The following is a 19,598-nucleotide window of genomic DNA, read 5'->3' on the forward strand; positions in this document are numbered from 1 at the left end:
GAAATGCTTAAGTCACAAAAGAGCATATTCACGAAGAATATTAAATTGTTGTGTGTGCGCAAGCAGCAACTGGCAATTTTAACAAGACTTCAAACAGTCACATAGAGCACACTGCAAGTGTAAGGCACATTCAAGAAATAGCAACAGACACTACACTTGCAGTGAGCATGTCTCCTGGGTAATGTAGGTTGTGCTATTTTCACAAGGCAAACTACATAACTGGCATTATATGACATAACATTCACAATGCAGTGCTCTGCTTGCAATTGGCAGGTTTAATGTTGCTTTGTGAATACACCCCAAAGTCCCAGCTCTTCTGACTTCATCCTTGTGACCGATGTCTCGCTTGTATTTTTTTTTTACAGGTAAAATCACCCAAGTCATCAGATATGAGGTCAGCTGCAAGAAGAATGATCTGGCTCACGTTTGGCCTCTTGTGGACTCTGGCAAGCAGTGATGAGATTTGTAAGTGTATTTATTGAGTAATTACAGTGATGACCCCAGGCACCCACTTAGGTTACAGATTCTTCCAATCTATATATCTAAAAAGGCATTTGTAATATGCATGGTGTTGACACAGTGCTGCAGGCGCATATTACAACTACTACGCTCATGGTGAAAGGGGGAGAAGGCACACACACGCGGTTGGGGCATGTGCATAGCGTGCTGGCTCTAAGGCCAGTGGACACACGGGCTCGGCAGGAGGAAGGGCGGGAGATTCTTTAAAGTGTACCTGAAATGGCAGGAGAGAAAAAAAACTATACATACCTGGGGCTTCCTCCACTTCCCTCTAGGCTGATTGCTCCCTTCCTGTCCTCCTGGATCTTCGGCAATTCACCCTGGAAAGGTCTCCAGTCATGGTCAGTCGGCATAAGCGCTGTCTGTGGCGGGCCCATGGGGGAAGAAACATGTGGGGAGGGCTGCCCCGGGCCATTTTTAGGGCTGCAGGGGGCACAGAGCACCACGTGGAAGCAGCAGACAAACAGTGACGGGGAAGGGGGCCCACTCCCCCCTCCCTCACCTAGGGCTCCCCTCTTGGGCGCGTCCCCCCAGTAATTAGTGTAGCAGAGTGGGCAGGCAGGGTACGCTAACTCACCTCTTCCTGGCTCCATGCAATGGAGCTTTGCGTGGGTCTTCTACGTCTCCCTAATGTCACTCACTGTACTTCCACTTATCATAAAGTATAATGAGCAGCATAAGTAGAGGAAGAAGACCGGCATCATGCAGAGCTCCGTTGCATGGAACCAGGAGAGAGAAGTAATTTAGCGTCCCCTGCCTGCCCGCCCCACTGTGCTAATTACTGGAGGGGGAGCACTAAAGACTGAGCCCTAAGTGAGGGGGGAGTGGTTCCCCCCTCCCCACCACTGTGTGCCCACTGCTCCCCCCTCCAGGCTACCTATACTGGAGGCACCTATAGACCTGGCTAGCCTATACTGGAGGCACCTATAGACGTGGCTAGCCTATACTGGAGGCACCTATAGACCTGGCTAGCCTATACTGGAGGCACCTATAGACGTGGCTAACCTATCTTGGGGGCACCTATAGACCTGGCTACCTATAATGGGGGCACCTACACCTGGCTGGCCTATACTGGGGCACCTATAAACCTGGCTAGCCTATACTGGGGGCACCTATAGACCTGGCTACCTATACTAGGGGCACCTATACCTGGCTAAAGTATACTGGGGGTACCTATACCTGGATTCCTGTAATGGGGTCACCTATAGACCTGGTTACCTATACTGGGGCACCTATACCTGGCTAACCTATACTGGGGACACCTATAGACCTGGCTACCTATACAGGGGGCACCTATGCCTGGCTAACCTATACTGGGGACACCTACACTTGGCTAACTTATACTGGGGGCACCTATAGACCTGGATACCTATACGGGGGGGGGGGCACCTATAGACCTGGATACCTATACGGGGGGCACCTATACATGGATAACCTATACTGGGGGCACCTAGACCTAGCTACCTTTACTGGGGAAACCCAGCTGGCTACCTATACTGGGGAAACCCGTACCTGGCTTACCTATACTTGGGTAACCTATACCTGACTAACCTATACTGGGGGCACATATAGATCTGGCTACCTATCCTGGGGGCACCTATACCTGGATAACCTAGATAACTTATTCTTGGGGCACCTACACCTGGCTGCCTATACTGGGGGCTCATATAGCCCTGTCGATCTATACTGGTGGCACCTATACCTAGCTAGCCTAGACTGGGGACAAATATAGCCCTGTCGATCTATACTGGGGGCACCTAGACCTGGCTAATCTATACTGGGGGCACCTATTGACCTGGCTACCTAAAATGGGGCATCTACAGGTATACATGACTAACCTATACTGGGGGCACCTATACCTGGCTACCTATACTGTAAGTATTTTTTTTGAGAGGGGGGGGGGGGGGGGGGGGATTGCCGGTTGAAATCCCCTATTGGGAGCTCTGGGAAGTACATCATTACATTATTAGAACAGAAATAATTTATACGCCATTGCTTCCAACACATGTTCAAATAAGCAAAAAAAAGAGAGGTATTGCTCATGTGAAATATGTCTCTTGTTCTTTCACATATAATGAACTAAACTCAAATGTGTAAAACAAAACATTTTCCTATAGCTTTGCTGAATTTTCTATGTCATAGAGGTAGCTGCACCTGTTATGGGACAGTGTTATTCTTATGGGGCAGTACAGTATTGCTTGTTGAGTACCCTTTAAGTGTTCTATAAAGTAGTGCTCTGCCACTGTAAAAATAGTTTGTAAATGATGTGAGCTATGTGGGGGGACAGTATTAATTTAAGGTACCTATGGGGGCTGCTCTGTAGCCTCATCTCTATGAGTGCATCCATCCTGCAGCTGTCAATGCTGCACTACAAAGTACCCATGATGTGCAGCATGCCCTCCGCCACTGGTGCATGCTGGGAGATGTAGCTTCCCCAGCCTCGGAGAGATATAGGGCCCGATCCAATTCACCTTTTCTCCTAACTTCTCTCTTAAAAGATAATTTTTCAAAGGTACCAAGAAGTAGGTGAAAACGTACTGCAAAAATTATTCTAAATATGTTCTTGCTTGCTAGTGGATTATAAGTAGAGTTGGGCCGAACCTCCAATTTTAGGTTCGCGAACCGGGTTCGCGAACTTCCGCGAAAGGTTCGGTTCGCGTTAAAGTTCGCGAACCGCAATAGACTTCAATGGGGATGCGAACTTTGAAAAAAAAAAATTATGCTGGCCACAAAAGTGATGGAAAAGATGTTTCAAGGGGTCTAACACCTGGAGGGGGGCATGGCGGAGTGGGATACACGCCAAAAGTCCCCGGGAAAAATCTGGATTTGACGCAAAGCAGCGTTTTAAGGGCAGAAATCACATTGAATGCTAAATGACAGGCCTAAAGTGCTTTAAAACATCTTGCATGTGTATACATCAATCAGGTAGTGTAATTAAGGTACTGCTTCACACTGACACACCAAACTCACCGTGTAACGCACCGCAAACAGCTGTTTGTGTAGTGACGGCCATGCTGGACTGGTGCGCACCATGGCGAGAGTGCAGGTTTTGGTGGCTTTACAGCCCATATGGTCGCCTGGCTGATGTAGCTGAATGACAGAACAGTGACTGTCCAGCTGATCAAATTTGGTCTGACCACAATGAGGCAACGACCTTATTATCGTGGGTGTGCCCCCCGAGACACTCATCTAGGCGCCGGTCATTGCTTCATTGTGATACGCAAGCCCCTTCACCACGGCAAGGTAATGATCACGAAGGGGAATGGGCTGGGCGCATGTACATGCCTTTTCTTTTGTTGTTGCAGCTGCCCGCAGTGCAGCCAGAAAAATTAGGCAGTCATGTACACGCACCAGAAAAATTATTACAGCGGCCGCTGCTAGCAGCGGCCTAATTCAGCAATCCACCTGGAGTCCCGGACCCTGTTGGTGGTGTCGGAGAAGGTAGTCCAGCGGCCTGCAGGCAGACATGCTGTGTGGAGGGACTGGGAGCGACTTAGTCTTCTTGGGGCAGGCCAGGCAGCCAGTCACACGGCGTGCAGGCAGAGATGCTGTGTGTGCGGGGACTGACTTAGTCTTGGGGCGGGCAGCAGCCCTCCGGGATCCATGCCTCATTCATTTTGATAAAGGTGAGGTACTTAACACTTTTGTGACTTAGACGACTTCTCTTCTCAGTGACAATGCCTCCAGCTGCGCTGAAGGTCCTTTCTGACAGGACGCTTGCGGCAGGGCAGGAGAGAAGTTGGATGGCAAATTGGGACAGCTCTGGCCACAGGTCAAGCCTGCGCACCCAGTAGTTCAAGGGTTCCTCATCGCTGTTCACAGCAGTGTCTACATCCACACTTAAGGCCAGGTAGTCGGCTACCTGCCGTTCCAGGCGTTGCTGGAGGGTGGATTCGGAAGGGCTACGGCGAGGCGTTGGACTAAAGAACGTCCGCATGTCCGACATCACCATGAGATCGCTGGAGCGTCCTGTCTTTGACTGCGTGGACACGGGAGGAGGATTAGTGGCAGTGGTACCTTGCTGGCGTTGTGCTGTCACATCACCCTTAAAGAGACACTGAAGCGAAAAAAAATATATGATATAATGAATTGGTTGTGTACTATGAATAATTACTAGAAGATTAGCAGCAAAGAAAATATTCTCATATTTTTATTTTCAGGTATATAGTGTTTTTTCTAACATTGCATCACTCTATAATATGTCCAGATTACACAACACTCAGCATTCAAAATGAGTCTTTCAGAGCAGTCTGTGAAGTAATAAACTCTCCTCTGCTAGAGGAAAAGTAAACAGTTCAATTACAGTTGAGATAATAAAAGTCAGATAACAGCCCTCTCCACGACCAAGTTGGTCGGAGAGCTTAATAGCTTTTTTGCATAGAGATAACAACTGGAGTTTCTCAACTCTTCCTGCACTGGAAACAATTAGACTGATGTATCTGATCTTAATGTTTTTTTTCTTAGCTGTACTACACATACAAATCATAATATCATCATTTTTTTTCCGCTTCAGTGTCTCTTTAAAGGCATTGTAAAGCATAGTTGACAGCTTGTTCTGCATGTGCTGCATCCTTTCCGCCTTCAGGTGAGTTGGTAACAGGTCCGCCACTTTGTGCCTGCACCGAGGGTCTAGTAGTGTGGCCACCCAGTACAGCTCATTCCCCTTGAGGTTTTTTATACGGGGGTCCCTCAACAGGCAGGACAGCATAAAAGATGACATCTGCACAAAGTCGGATGCAGATGTAACATCCATCTCCTCTTGCTCTTCCTCAGTGACGTCACGTAAGTCAACCTCCTCCCCCCAGCCGCGAACAATACCACGGGAAGGTTGAGCAGCACAAGCCCCCTGCGACGCCTGCTGCGGTTGTTCTCCTGCCGCCGCCCCCTCCTCCTCCTCCTCCTCCCCCAAAGAAACACCTTGCTCATCATCCTCTGAGTCTGACTCGTCTTCTGCACATGACTTCTCTTCTTCCTCCTCCTCCCCCCTCTGTGCTGCCGCAGGTGTTGAGGAAACAGCTGGGTCTGATGAAAATTGGTCCCATGCCTGTTCCTGCCGTAACGGTTCCTGGTCACGCTCATTCGCAGCTTCATCCGCCACTCTACGCACAGCACGCTCCAAGAAGTAACCGTAGGGAATTAAGTCGCTGATGGTGCCTTCACTGCGGCTCACCAGGTTGGTCACCTCCTCAAACGGCCGCATGAGCCTGCATGCATTTCTCATCAGTGTCCAGTTGTCGGGCCAGAACATCCCCATCTTCCCAGACTGTTTCATTCTACTGTAGTTGTAGAGGTACTGGGTGACGGCTTTCTCCTGTTCTAGCAGGCGGGAGAACATGAGCAGGGTCGAATTCCAGCGAGTCGGGCTATCGCAGGCGTCTCACCGGCAAGTTGTTTTTCCGCTGAATTTCCGCAAAGCGTGCCATGGCTGTGTAAGACCGCCTCAAATGCCCACAGAACTTCCTGGCCTGCTTCAGGACATCCGCTAAGCCAGGGTACTTTGACACAAATCTTTGAACAACTAGATTCATGACATGTGCCATGCAGGGTATGTGTGTCAGCTTCCCCATATGCAAAGCGGCAAGCAGATTGCTGCCGTTGTCGCACACCACGTTGCCTATCTCCAGGTGGTGCGGGGTCAGCCACTCATCCACCTGTTTCTTAAAGGGAACCAGAGACGAAGCACCCTTGTGTATTTTACCATGTATATCAGTAAGAACATTAGAGAAAACACTTACCATGCTCTCTGTTTCATCCTCACTGCTAAAAGTGTCTGTTAGCAGCAGTCACAAGAATCCCAGACTGAGCAATTAAATCTGGCTTTGCTGGGAATGATTATAGCTGAGTCATTATAGCAAAGCCACAAGGGGGCAGGCTTGGGATTGAAATAACACCACAGAAGACAGACTTAGCTATAATCTTTCTGTAGCAAAGCTAGACGGAGCAGCCTGACTTCTCAGTCGGGGGTTCTTATCAGAGGTAATAACAGTCAGATTACACAGAGAACAATGAAACAAAGGGCAGATTAGGTGTTTACTGTCATGTTCCCACTGATTTATAAGGTAAAATACAAGAGGGTGCTTCATCTCTGGTTCTCTTTAAGAGCAGCGAGGAGAGCTGCTCCAGTGTGACTCTCCGCTTTGAGGCAAGACATGTCTAAGATGGCGTGACACCGTCGTACCTGGCATGCAGCATAGGCCCTGCGGAGCTGGGGCTGTGTAGCTGGAGAGGAGAACTGCCACTCAGCCAAGGAGGAGGAGGACAGCGAAGAGCATGTAGCAGGAGGAGAGGAGGTGGCAGGAGGCCTGCCTGCAAGCCGTGGAGGTGTCACAATTTGGTCCGCTGCGCCCTGCTTGCCATCGTTCACCAGGTTGACCCAATGGGCTGTGTACGTAATGTAGCGGCCCTGCCCGTGCTTGGCAGACCAGGCATCCGTGGTCAGGTGTACCCTTGACCCAACGCTCTTCACAAGAGATGACACCACTTGCCTCTCAACTTCACGGTGCAGTTGGGGTATGGCCTTCCTAGAAAAATAAGTGCGGCCTGGCATCTTCCACTGCGGTGTCCCGATGGCCACAAATTTACGGAAGGCCTCAGAGTCCACCAGCCGGTATGGTAACAGCTGGCGAGCTAACAGTTCCGCCACGCCAGCTGTCAGACACCGGGCAAGGGGGTGACTGGCCGAAATTGGCTTCTTCCGCTCAAACATTTCCTTCACGGACACCTGACTGCTGCTGTGGGCAGAGGAGCAGGAAGCGCTCAAGGGCAGAGGCGGAGTGGAGGAGGGTGCCTGTGAAGGTGCAAGGGAGAAAGCGGCAGAAGCAGATGATGCACCTGAAGGAGGAAGAGGAGAAGGAGGGTGACTTTTCTTTTGTGTGCTGCTGCTGCTTTTGCTCTGGTGGCCATCCCATTGCTGTTTGTGCCTTTTCTCCAGGTGCCTTCATAAGGCACTTGTCCCTACGTGAGTGTTGGCCTTTCCACGGCTCAATTTTTGTTGGCAGAGCGAACAGATGGCTTTGCTCCGATCTGAGGCACACACATTAAAAAATGTCCACACCGCTGAGCCACCCTGGGATGTGGGCACTATGGGGACCTCAGCAGCTGATGCTGAAGGGAAAGTTGGCTGGCTGTACATAGGTGGCGATACATGGTGCCGGACACTGCCACCAGCTGTTTCTGACGAAGAGCTTCCCCAGCTTCTTTCAGCAACTTCTCTCCTCCTACTACTCTCTGACTCCCCCTCTGAACTGTCCCCCTCTTCATCTCCTCTATTGGGAACATACAGAGGATCCGCATCATCGTCATCATCGTAATCATCCTGCCCAGCTTCGCTTGCCTCAGAAAAATCCAAACATGCACCATCAGTAGGTCCTTCATCCTCCTCACACGTTATATCCATAGTGTTGGCACGTAACTCAGACATGTGAGCTGGTAAAAATTCATCTGGCTGTCACAACAATGGCTGTGCATCAGTGATTTCACCACTAAATAATTCTTGCGAAGTGTCAAATGCAGCGGAAATGGTGCTAGTAGTAGCGCTGGTGGCTGAGCAAGATGAGTTGTTCTGTGTCGCTAAATACTCAACCACGTCCTGACAATCTTGGGAGGTGATGGGACGTGCCTTCTTCCGAGCACTGTACTGTGGGCCAGGTCCACACGAAATTACATTTACACGACCTCGCACAGACCTGCTGGGTGGCCTTCCTCTGGCTCTGGCACTACCTCTTCCTCTACCTGTTTTGTCCATATCGGGTATGCACAGAGTGGTATATCACACTGCGTGCACTCACGTAGGTAGGTGGGTTCACTTAACTGCACAGGTATACGCACTGATGCAGTGGGTTCACTGAACAGAACAGGTATGCAGTGGCGGGTTCACTGAACAGAACAGGTATACAGTGGCGGGTTCACTGAACAGATATACAGTGGTGGGTTCACTGAACACAACAGGTATACAGTGGCGGGTTCACTGAACAGACCAGGTATGCAGTGGCGGGTTCACAGAACAGGTATGCAGTGGCGGGTTCACTGAACAGTACAGGTATGCAGTGGCAGGTTCACTGAACAGAACAGGTATACAGTGGCGGGTTCACTGAACACAACAGGTATGCAGTGGCGGGTTCACTGAACAGGTATACAGTGGCGGGTTCACTGAACAGAACAGGTATGCAGTGGCGGGTTCACTGAACACAACAGGTATGCAGTGGCGGGTTCACAGAACAGGTATGCAGTGGCGGGTTCACTGAACAGTACAGGTATGCAGTGGCAGTTTCACTGAACAGAACAGGTATACAGTGGCGGGTTCACTGAACACAACAGGTATGCAGTGGCGGGTTCACTGAACAGGTATACAGTGGCGGGTTCACTGAACAGAACAGGTATGCAGTGGCGGGTTCACTGAACACAACAGGTATGCAGTGGCGGGTTCACTGAACAGGTATACAGTGGCGGCTTCACTGAACACAACAGGTATGCAGTGGCGGGTTCACTGAACAGGTATGCAGTGGCGGGTTCACTGAACAGAACAGGTATGCAGTGGCGGATTCACTGAACAGGTATACAGTGGCGGGTTCACTGAACAGAACAGGTATACAGTGACAGGTTCACTGAACAGAACAGGTATGCAGTGGTGGATTCACTGAACAGAACAGGTATGCAGTGGCGGGTTCACTGAACACAACAGGTATGCAGTGGCGGGTTCACTGAACAGGTATACAGTGGCGGGTTCACTGAACAGAACAGGTATGCAGTGGCGGGTTCACTGAACACAACAGGTATGCAGTGGCGGGTTCACAGAACAGGTATGCAGTGGCGGGTTCACTGAACAGTACAGGTATGCAGTGGCAGGTTCACTGAACAGAACAGGTATACAGTGGCGGGTTCACTGAACACAACAGGTATGCAGTGGCGGGTTCACTGAACAGGTATACAGTGGCGGGTTCACTGAACACAACAGGTATGCAGTGGCGGGTTCACTGAACACAACAGGTATGCAGTGGCGGGTTCACTGAACAGGTATACAGTGGCGGGTTCACTGAACAGAACAGGTATGCAGTGGCGGGTTCACAGAACAGGTATGCAGTGGCGGGTTCACTGAACAGTACAGGTATGCAGTGGCAGGTTCACTGAACAGAATAGGTATACAGTGGCGGGTTCACTGAACACAACAGGTATGCAGTGGCGGGTTCACTGAACAGGTATACAGTGGCGGGTTCACTGAACAGAACAGGTATGCAGTGGCGGGTTCACTGAACACAACAGGTATGCAGTGGCGGGTTCACTGAACAGGTATACAGTGGCGGCTTCACTGAACAGAACAGGTATGCAGTGGCGGGTTCACTGAACACAACAGGTATGCAGTGGCGGGTTAACTGAACAGGTATACAGTGGCGGGTTCACTGAACACAACAGGTATGCAGTGGCAGGTTCACTGAACAGGTATGCAGTGGCGGGTTCACTGAACAGAACAGGTATGCAGTGGCGGATTCACTGAACAGGTATACAGTGGCGGGTTCACTGAACAGAACAGGTATACAGTGACAGGTTCACTGAACAGAACAGGTATGCAGTGGTGGGTTCACTGAACAGGTATGCAGTGGTGGGTTCACTGAACAGGTATGCAGTGGTGGGTTTACTGAACAGGTATGCAGTGGTGGGTTCACAGAACACGTATGCAGTGGCGGGTTCACAGAACAGGTATGCAGTGGCGGTTTCACTGAACAGGTATGCAGTGGTGGGTTCACTGAACAGGTATGCAGTGGTGGGTTCACAGAACAGGTATGCAGTGGTGGGTTCACAGAACAGGTATGCAGTGGCAGGTTCACTGAACAGGTATGCAGTGGTGGGTTCACAGAACAGGTATGCAGTGGCGGGTTCACAGAACAGGTATGCAGTGGCAGGTTCACTGAACAGGTATGCAGTGGTGGGTTCACAGTACAGGTATGCAGTGGTGGGTTCACAGTACAGGTATGCAGTGGTGGGTTCACAGAACAGGTATGCAGTGGGTTCACTGAACAGAACAGGTATGCAGCCAGGAACAAGCTAAGCCTAACTAATCTTTCCCTATGAGAGACAGTCTGCAGCAGCTCGCCCTACTCTCACTAACGCAGGCACATGAGTGACCGTAATGGCCGCCGCTGCCTGCCTTTTATAAGGGGGGGAGTGGCTCCAGGGGCTAGTGTAGCCTAATTGGCTACACTGGGCCTGCTGACTGTGATGTAGAGGGTCAAAGTTGACCCTCAGGGTGCATTATGGGGCGAACCGAACTTCCGCAAAAGTTCGCCTGCGGGACGCGAACGCGAACCACTGAGGTTCGCATGGAACCGTTCGCAGGCGAACCGTTCGGCCCACCACTAATTATAAGGCATTTTATTTATAATGTGAAAATATTACCTAGGAGAAAACTTAAGAAGAGAAAAAAATCTCCCACTCAGTGGCGTATCTGTAGGGGTGCAGGCCTGGCTAGTGCAAGGGGCACTCTTGCTCCCCTGTGCTGCAGCAACCATAGACCACCTCCTAAACACAAAGCAGACCTCAGATCAGCGGTAACTATAGGACAGAAGAGCAGGCAGTGGCCGCATTGACTGCTGCAGGGTGAATTTCAAATGCAGGAAGTGACGTCATTAGTCACGTCCTGTTTTTGAAGTTCTCCCTGGGCCGGTTACTGCATGCCACTGTCTGCTCCTCTGTCTTCTGCTCGCCGCTGATCTGAGGTCTGCAGTGTGTTGGGGAGGTGCACACTGCAGCACAGGTGAGGAGAAGGGGGGCTATCAATACTAAGGGGGAGGGTGCTACCATAGCTACTTAAACTGAGGGAGGCTACCATAGTTACCTATACTGAGGGCGAGGGGGCTACCATAGCTACCTATAATGTGGGAACTACCTATACTGAGGGGTAGGGGGCTACCATAGCTACCTATACTGAGGAGGAGGGATGCTACCATAAGTACCTATACTGAGGGGGCTACCATTGCTATGTATACTGTTGGTGAGGGGGTCTACCATAGATAACTGTACTGGATGGTAGGGGCTACCATAACTAGCTATACTGAGGGGGATATCATAGCTCTGTACACTGTTTTTGAAGGGGGCTACCCTAGCTACCTATACTGAGGGGGAGGAGGCTACCCTAGCTACCTATACTGAGGAGGGCTAGCATAACTACCTATAATGAGGAGTAGTGGGGCTACCATAGCTATCTATACTGAGGGGGACCTTAGGTACTTACACTGATGGGAGTGGGCTGCCTTGGCTACCTACACTGAGGGGAGGGGTTACCTATACTGAGGGGGGCTATCTATACTCAATGGGGGGTAGACCTTTGGCTACTTACCTTTAATGGGTGCTAACTATCCTAGTGAGGCTACCTATACTCGGGGGCTACCTCTGGCTTCTTATACTGGAATACTAACTGTGGTGACCTACAAGTGGGGACTATCTCTGGTAACCTAACCTATACTGGGGGCTACAACTGACTATCTATACTTGGGGCTTGAGACCAGGGGTGCTCATCCGGATTCCGGATATCCGGGTAACCCGGGTAACCCGGGTAACCTGGGTAACCGATCAGATTCCGGATTTCTATAGAAATCCGGATAGCTATCTGCGGATATTTGGCCGCATAACCCGGATATCCGACCATTTTTACGCTATCTGGATCCAATTCCGGATTCCAGATTTCTATAGAAATATGGATAGCTATCTGCGGATATTTGGCCGCATAACCCGGATATCCAGGGATATCCGGATCCGAAATACTGTAACTAAGGAGATGACGTCCTGGAGCCAATCAGAGGGCTCCCAGCAGAAGCCCTAGCAACCAATCACAGAGGGGAGCCCTGGCCAGCCCCATCCTACCTCATTGAGCCAATCAGAGAGCTCCAACCTAAACCCTGGCACCCAATCACAGAAAGGAACACTGGCCAGCCCTCCTGTATAATAAAGAGGGCTGCCATGATGAGACATATCATCTTAGCTTGCTGAATGCTCACTGAGAGACATGCTCCAGTACTGGTGGCCTAGCAAGGGTGCTGTACACAGTTATAAACCTAAAGCTGTTCAATGATTAACCCCTTCACTACTATCACTATACTATTGTTAAATCATTAATTAGCTTGATTGATGTCATACTGTGACAGTCAGAGTGTGTACTCCAGTGCTGCTGGGCCAAGGGCTATACACAGTGATAAGCTGTTCAGTGATTAACCCCTTCACTATCACTACACTATTGTTAAATTGTTAATTAGCTTGATTGATTGTATGCCAGTCAGTGTGTGCTGCAGGCAGCTGCTATGTATCTTTGTGTGTGCTTTGCGCAGACCAGGCCAGCTGCTGCCTGCTGGACAGCTATTAGCCTTATGTATAGGTTAGGTAGGTTAGGGATTAGGGGATAGGAGGATTACTGTGTTATTGTGTAGTTAGTACTGTAGTACTGCAGTCAATGTGCTAGTAGTTGTTAGAGTAGTAGTACTGCTGTGTTAGCTTTCTACAGAACTGCTGTGCTGTGAGCAGTGCCAGTGTGACAGTTAGTGTGCACTAGTCTCTTCTCCTCTGCTGTCTGACTGTCACTCGGCACTTGCCACGTGTCATGTGACACTTGTCACGTGTCACATACCATGTGTCACGTGGCACTTGTCACGTGGCACTTGCCAAGTGCCACGTGGCACATCTGGGACATGACAGTTTTCAGCCCAGACACCTCCAAAAAATGATGCAGCAATTGTGTTTTGGGTTAAATATAGGTGGTATCAGCACAGCAGCAGTGGCCTGTGGAACCCTGGCGGTGGGAGCAGCAAAGGCAGCAGGAGCAGGGCAATGCAGCAGCAGCAGGTGTAACACCTGCCAGGAGCATGCCGGAGGTTGCACTTGGCAGTGGCATGGTGCACTTGGCACGTGGTACGTGATACTTTGCACTTGGCACTTTGCACTTGGCACTTAGCATGTGTCACATGTCACGTGCCAAGGGCCACATGCCACGTGCCAAGTGCCATGTGCCATGTGCCACGTGCCATGTGCCTTGTGCCACGTGCCAAGTTCATGTGCCAAGTGCCACATGTCACGTGACACGTGCCAAATGCCACGTGTTAAGTGCCATGTCTCAAGTGCCAAGTGCCACGTGCCGTGTGCCGAGTGACAGTCAGACAGCAGAGGAGAGGACAAAAGTGCACACTAACTGTCACACTGGCACTGCTCAGCAGCACAGCAGCTCTGTAGTAAGCTAACACAGTAGTACTACTACTCTAACAACTAACTAGCACTGACTGCAGTACTACAGTACTAACTACACAATAACACAGTAATCCTATTCCCTAACCTAACCTATACTGTAGCTAAGGCTAATAGCTGGCCAGCAGGCAGCAGCTGGCCTGGTCTGTGCACAGCACACACACAGACACATAGCAGCTGCCTGCAGCAGCCCTGCAGCACACACTCTGACTGTCACTGAATGAAATTGTAACGTCTGTAACTATGGTGGCTGCGGATACACAGGATAGACCCGCGGCCGCCTTTGTTCCCTGTTCGCAGGCTCTATCCGTCCCGGCGGAGTCCAGCACCCCAGGAACATTATTGTCTCTAGCTCATAGGGTGTCTGTATCGTGCGGGCACGCGCGGAGACAGGACCTTTATGCTGGAAGAAGGCGCGTCAGCTGACCTGCCGGTCGGCTGGCGTCAGGAGTGACTCGCGCCGCTCGGATTGGCTGATCACTAGGGGGCGTGGCTCTGGGCTCTCCTCGGCTTCTTAAGCCGTCACAGATCATTGGCAACTCATCTGCTGTTGCGAATACACTCGTGTTAACGCTTAGACCTTAGACTAGTATCCAGGTGTTGAAACCAAGGACTTCACACCAGACTAGGAATTGTTATTGTATTGATTACCTGTGTATGATTCTGGCTACTCTCTGACCTTGCTATTGCTAAATGTTTCTGTACCTCTGCCTTTCTGACTTTAGTTGCTGAACCTCTGCCTGATATTAACTACTCTCTTGCCTGCCATTTTGGTACTCTCTCTACCTGTCTGTTATCGAACCTTGCCTGTCTGACCATTCTACTCTCCAGTGGGCCCTAGCCACTGGTGAGGTGCTATATCTATTAGAACCCACCAGCCCCTCTGGTGAGGTTCAGACTCACTTGCTCATCTCCAGTGACTGATAGTACCTTGCCAGCTCCTCTGGCAAGGTCTTGCTAAACTATTCAGTCACTTATGCTGTTGAAACCTTGCCAGCTCCTCTGGCAAGGTCTTGCTAAATAATCCAGTCACTTGTGCTGTTAGTACTTTGCCAGCTCCTCTGGCAAAGTCTTGCTAAAACTACTTAGTTATTTGTACTGTCAGTACCTTACCAGCTCCTCTGGTAAGGTTTAGCCAAACTCTTTTATTCTCTCTTTATTAGTACTTTGCCAGCTCCTCTGGTAAAGCTATTGTTTATTGTGTTGGTAGACCCTCCAGCTCCTCTGGAGAAGTCTATACTGTTGCAGCTAGTGCTCACCAGCTCCCCTGGTGAGATCTAGTACCGTTGCTTAAGCTTGTACCCACCAGCTCCCCTGGTGACGTCAGGCATCATTGTTGCAGATAGTACTCGTCAGCTCCTCTGGTGAGATCTATCCACATCTTCTACTGTTGCACTAAACACCACACCTTACTCTCAGCTAGCTATACTAGTATTATTGGTGATACTGCAGATCGCCACATAATCAGGTATAGCGTCTGTATTATTGGTGATTCTGCAGATCACAAATAATCAGACGTCTGAGTTGCAGCACCCAATCGTTAAAGAACAGCAGACCAGAAATAATATGGAGACACTGTGCAATCGGGTGGATCTGCTGGCTACCAATGTTAATGAACTCATTAAAACAGTTAACATGCAGCAGACCCAGATTGACCAACTAATTCAGACAATAAACTGTTTGAAGGACCCTAATGCACAAGTGCACTCCCCTCATGTCATAGAACCCAGGGTGCCTCCTCCTGAAAAATTCTCGGGGCATCCCTCTGATTTTTGGAATTTTAAACACAGGTGTTTATCTTATTTTGAATTACGGCCAGTATCGTCAGGTACAGAACGCGAGAGAGTTACCTTAATTAAGACGTTATTATCTGGTAATTCACAGTCCTGGGCCTACAGTCTCCCTCTGGAGAATGAGGCTCTGGCCTCAGTTGACGGTTTTTTTAAGGCTATGGCAGTTATATACGATGATCCCGATTTAGCCATAACTTCAGAAAGGAAATTGAAGACACTCAGACAGGGGCATAATCCTGTTGAAACTTATGCAGCTGAGTTTAGGAGATGGGCGGTTTCAGCCAGATGGGGGCAATACGCACTCTTAGATGGTTTTTTGTCAGGGTTATCTGATGCAGTTGCCGACTTGATGTTGGGGCACCCCGAACCTAAATCATTGGATGAAGCCATCTCACTGGCTGTCAAAATTGATCGGCGAGTTCGCTATCAGAAGCAAATTCGAAGTAAGGTTCCAGGGAGATATGCTTCTGGTACCTTTTCTGCTTCAGTGTCTTCCTCTCCACCTTGTGATGAGCCCATGCAGATTGGGCAAACCAAGCTCACAGAGGTCGAGAAAAATAGGAGACGCAATGAAAAATTATGTCTTTATTGTGCTGAGAAAGGGCATATAGTGGCTGCTTGTCCCAAGAAGGCGGAAAACTCTATCGCCTAGGAGTAGCTGGAGGTACTACCCTAGGCGATCCAGTCTTACCTCTAAGCAATAAACGTTTGTTACTCCCGTCACCGTGCTCTATCACCTGGAGGGAGCAGGTTTACTCCACCCAGGCGTTTATAAACTCAGGTTCGGCTGTGAATGTCATGGCTTATGATTTTGCTGTCAAATTTGGTTTTCCTTTAACTCCTGTGGGACATCAGGTACGGATTACCGCAGTGGATGACTCCCTATTACCTATTAAACACTCCCTCACCCAGACTCCTATGTTGTCGTGTCAGTTAGGAGTCTTGCATAAGGAACAAATACAATTTCTGGTTCTCAAAATGTCCACCTCCACTCTCATTCTGGGTATGGCTTAAAAAAACATTCTCCTCAGATTGACTGGAGTTCCAGACAGTTGTTAAGTCTCCTTATTGTCATCATCATTGTCTGGAGAATGTTACCTTAGCCGCTACTGAAATTCAAGTGGAGGGGACTTCTGAATCATCCTCTGAGCCCCCTGAGATGGATTCCTGGGTGGATTGGGTACCTACATTAAGCCCATTCCAACAGGATGTCCCTGATGGGAAACCAGATGGGGTTCTATTTGTTCCATTGCAATTCAAATATCAAATTCTTCATGCATTCCATGCCCATAAAAATACTGGTCATCCAGGGATTGCTCGCACACAGGAGTTGTTAGACCGTTGCGTCTGGTGGCCTTCTATGGTGTCAGATTGTAAGGAATTTGTCACCAATTGTTCCATTTGTGCTAGGAGTAAGTCGTCTAGACGGGCTCCTGTGGGTACCTTACAGTCACTTCCTGTGCCTGAGCAGCCCTGGACCCATGTGTCCATGGACTTTGTGGGCGAACTGCCTAGATCAGAAGGTAAACAGTCATATGGGTGGTAGTCGATAGGTTTAGTAAGATGGCCCACTTCATTCCTTTGGACGGACTCCCCACTGCACAAGAGTTGGCAGGGCTCTTCATCCGTCACATTTTTAGATTGCATGGAATTCCGGAAGATGTGGTGTCAGATAGGGGAGTCCAGTTCGTGTCCAGGTTTTGGAAGGCCTTCTGTCATTATATGGGAATGAATCTATCATTTTCCTCCGGCTATCACCCACAGACTAACGAGCACACCAAAAGGGTCAACCAATCTTTGGAACAGTTCCTTAGATGTTACGTGGCTGATGTTCAGATGGATTGTTTCAAATTCTTGCCTTTTGCGGAATTTGCCCATAATAATTTGAAAGGTGCCTCCTCGGGATTCTCCCCTTTTCAAGTGGTAACGGGAAAATCACTGAAGTTCTCTCCACTACCGGTGGTGTCATCACCTTTCCCGGCTTTGGAGGAGTGGCAAGGGACATTAAAAGAGATCTGGGGAAAAGTCAAAGAGAATTTGAAAAAGGCTTTTTCTACCCAGAAAAAACAGGCGGATAAGAAACGTGGAGTGGAATTTTCTTCCAGGAGATCTAGTGTGGGTTTCTACTCGACATTTGGCCCTGAGGCAGCCCTCTGCTAAATTGGGTCCCAAATTCATAGGGCCATACCCTGTGTCCAAAAGGGTTAATAATGTTACCTATGTGGTCTCGCTCACACCCAGCTTCAGGGGTGGTAGAACGTTTCATGTATCCTTATCCTCTTGAAGCCTGCTGTGCAGGTGGATTCCTTTCCAGCCGCCCCCCCCCCCCCCCCTGTGGTGATTGATGGAGAAGCAGAGTTTGAGATAGAGCAGATCTTAGATTCTCGGATGGTGCGTAACTCCATACAGTACCTGGTCCACTGGAGAGGGTATGGGCCTGAGGAGAGATCTTGGGTACCACTTTCTCGCATGCATGCAGAAAAACTCAGGGAGGAGTTTCATAGGTTACACCCTGATAGGCCGGGTGGATCGTGTCCGGAGTCCACGGCTAGAGGGGGGGTACTGTAACGTCTGTAACTATGGCGGCTGCGGATACGCAGGATAGACCCGCGGCCGCCTTTGTTCCCTGTTCGCAGGCTCTATCCGTCCCAGCGGCGTCCAGCACACCGGGAACGGCATTGTCTCTAGCTCATAGGGTCTCTGTATCGTGCGGGCACGCGCGGAGACAGGACCTTTATGCTGGAAGAAGGCGCGTCAGCTGACCTGCCGGTCGGCTGACGTCAGGAGTGACTCGCGCCGCTCGGATTGGCTGATCACTAAGGGGCGTGGCGCTGGGCTCTCCTCAGCTTCTTAAGCCGTCACAGATCATTGGCAACTCATCTGCTGTTGTGAATACACTCGTGTTAGCGCTCAGACCTTAGACTAGTATCCAGGTGTTGAAACCAAGGACTTCACACCAGACTAGGAATTGTTATTGTATTGATTACCTGTGTATGATTCTGGCTACTCTCTGACCTTGCTATTGCTAAACGTTTCTGTACCTCTGCCTTTCTGACTTTAGTTGCTGAACCTCTGCCTGATATTAACTACTCTCTTGCCTGCCGTTTTGGTACTCTCTCTACCTGTCTGTTATCGAACCTTGCCTGTCTGACCATTCTACTCTCCAGTGGGCCCTAGCCACTGGTGAGGTGCTATTAGCTTGCTAAAACTACTTAGTTATTTGTACTGTCAGTACCTTCGCAGCTCCTCTGGTAAGGTTTAGCCAAACTCTTTTATTCTCTAGTACTTTGCCAGCTCCTCTGGTAAAGCTATTGTTTATTGTGTTGGTAGACCCTCCAGCTCCTCTGGAGAAGTCTATACTGTTGCAGCTAGTGCTCACCAGTTCCCCTGGTGAGATCTAGTACCGTTGCTTCAGCTTGTACCCACCAGCTTCTCTGGTGAGGTCAGGCATCATTGTTGCAGATAGTACTCGTCAGCTCCTCTGGTGAGATCTATCCACATCTTCTACTGTTGCACTAAACACCACACCTTTTTCTCTGTTAGCTATACCAGTATTATTGGTGATACTGCAGATCACCACATAATCAGGTATAGCGTCTGTATTATTGGTGATTCTGCAGATCACAAATAATCAGACGTCTGAGTTGCAGCACCCAATCGTTACAGAACAGCAGACCAGAAAGAATATGGAGACACTGTGCAATCGGGTGGATCTGCTGGCTACCAATGTTAATGAACTCATTAAAACAGTAAACATGCAGCAGACCCATTATGACCAACTAATTCAGACAATAAACTGTTTGAAGGACCCTAATGCACAAGTGAGAAAAAGAGAGAACACCAAGAGCCCAATATAGTGTAGTATGTACTGGTAAGGTATAATTGATAGAGTAATAATATTAATTTAATACTCACAAACCAGGGTTACCAAGTAGGCAACCACTGTCAAAGCAGGTGGGGAGATTGTCCTGACCCCACTCAGGATTAAAAAGTCGCTCTCTGTAGTTGAAGAAGGAAGGGTACAACCCTCCACCAAGGGTGGACTTGATGTAGATAATAGGATAA

The 19,598-nt window shown here is 49.5% G+C and overlaps 1 protein-coding gene across 1 annotated transcript in view; it reads left to right on the forward strand.

Moving 5' to 3' along the window:
• The first annotated feature begins 368 nt into the window (after window positions 1–368).
• LOC137571167 (uncharacterized) overlaps window positions 369–19,598 on the forward strand; it is a 249,160-nt gene continuing 229,930 nt past the window's right edge. The window contains exon 1 of the mRNA XM_068279965.1: window positions 369–465. Coding sequence (XP_068136066.1) covers window positions 390–465 — 76 coding nt within the window. The 5' untranslated portion in view covers window positions 369–389. The remainder of the gene's footprint in view (window positions 466–19,598) is intronic.

This window comes from Hyperolius riggenbachi, chromosome 4, assembly GCF_040937935.1.
Source record: "Hyperolius riggenbachi isolate aHypRig1 chromosome 4, aHypRig1.pri, whole genome shotgun sequence".
Taxonomy (NCBI): domain Eukaryota; kingdom Metazoa; phylum Chordata; class Amphibia; order Anura; family Hyperoliidae; genus Hyperolius; species Hyperolius riggenbachi.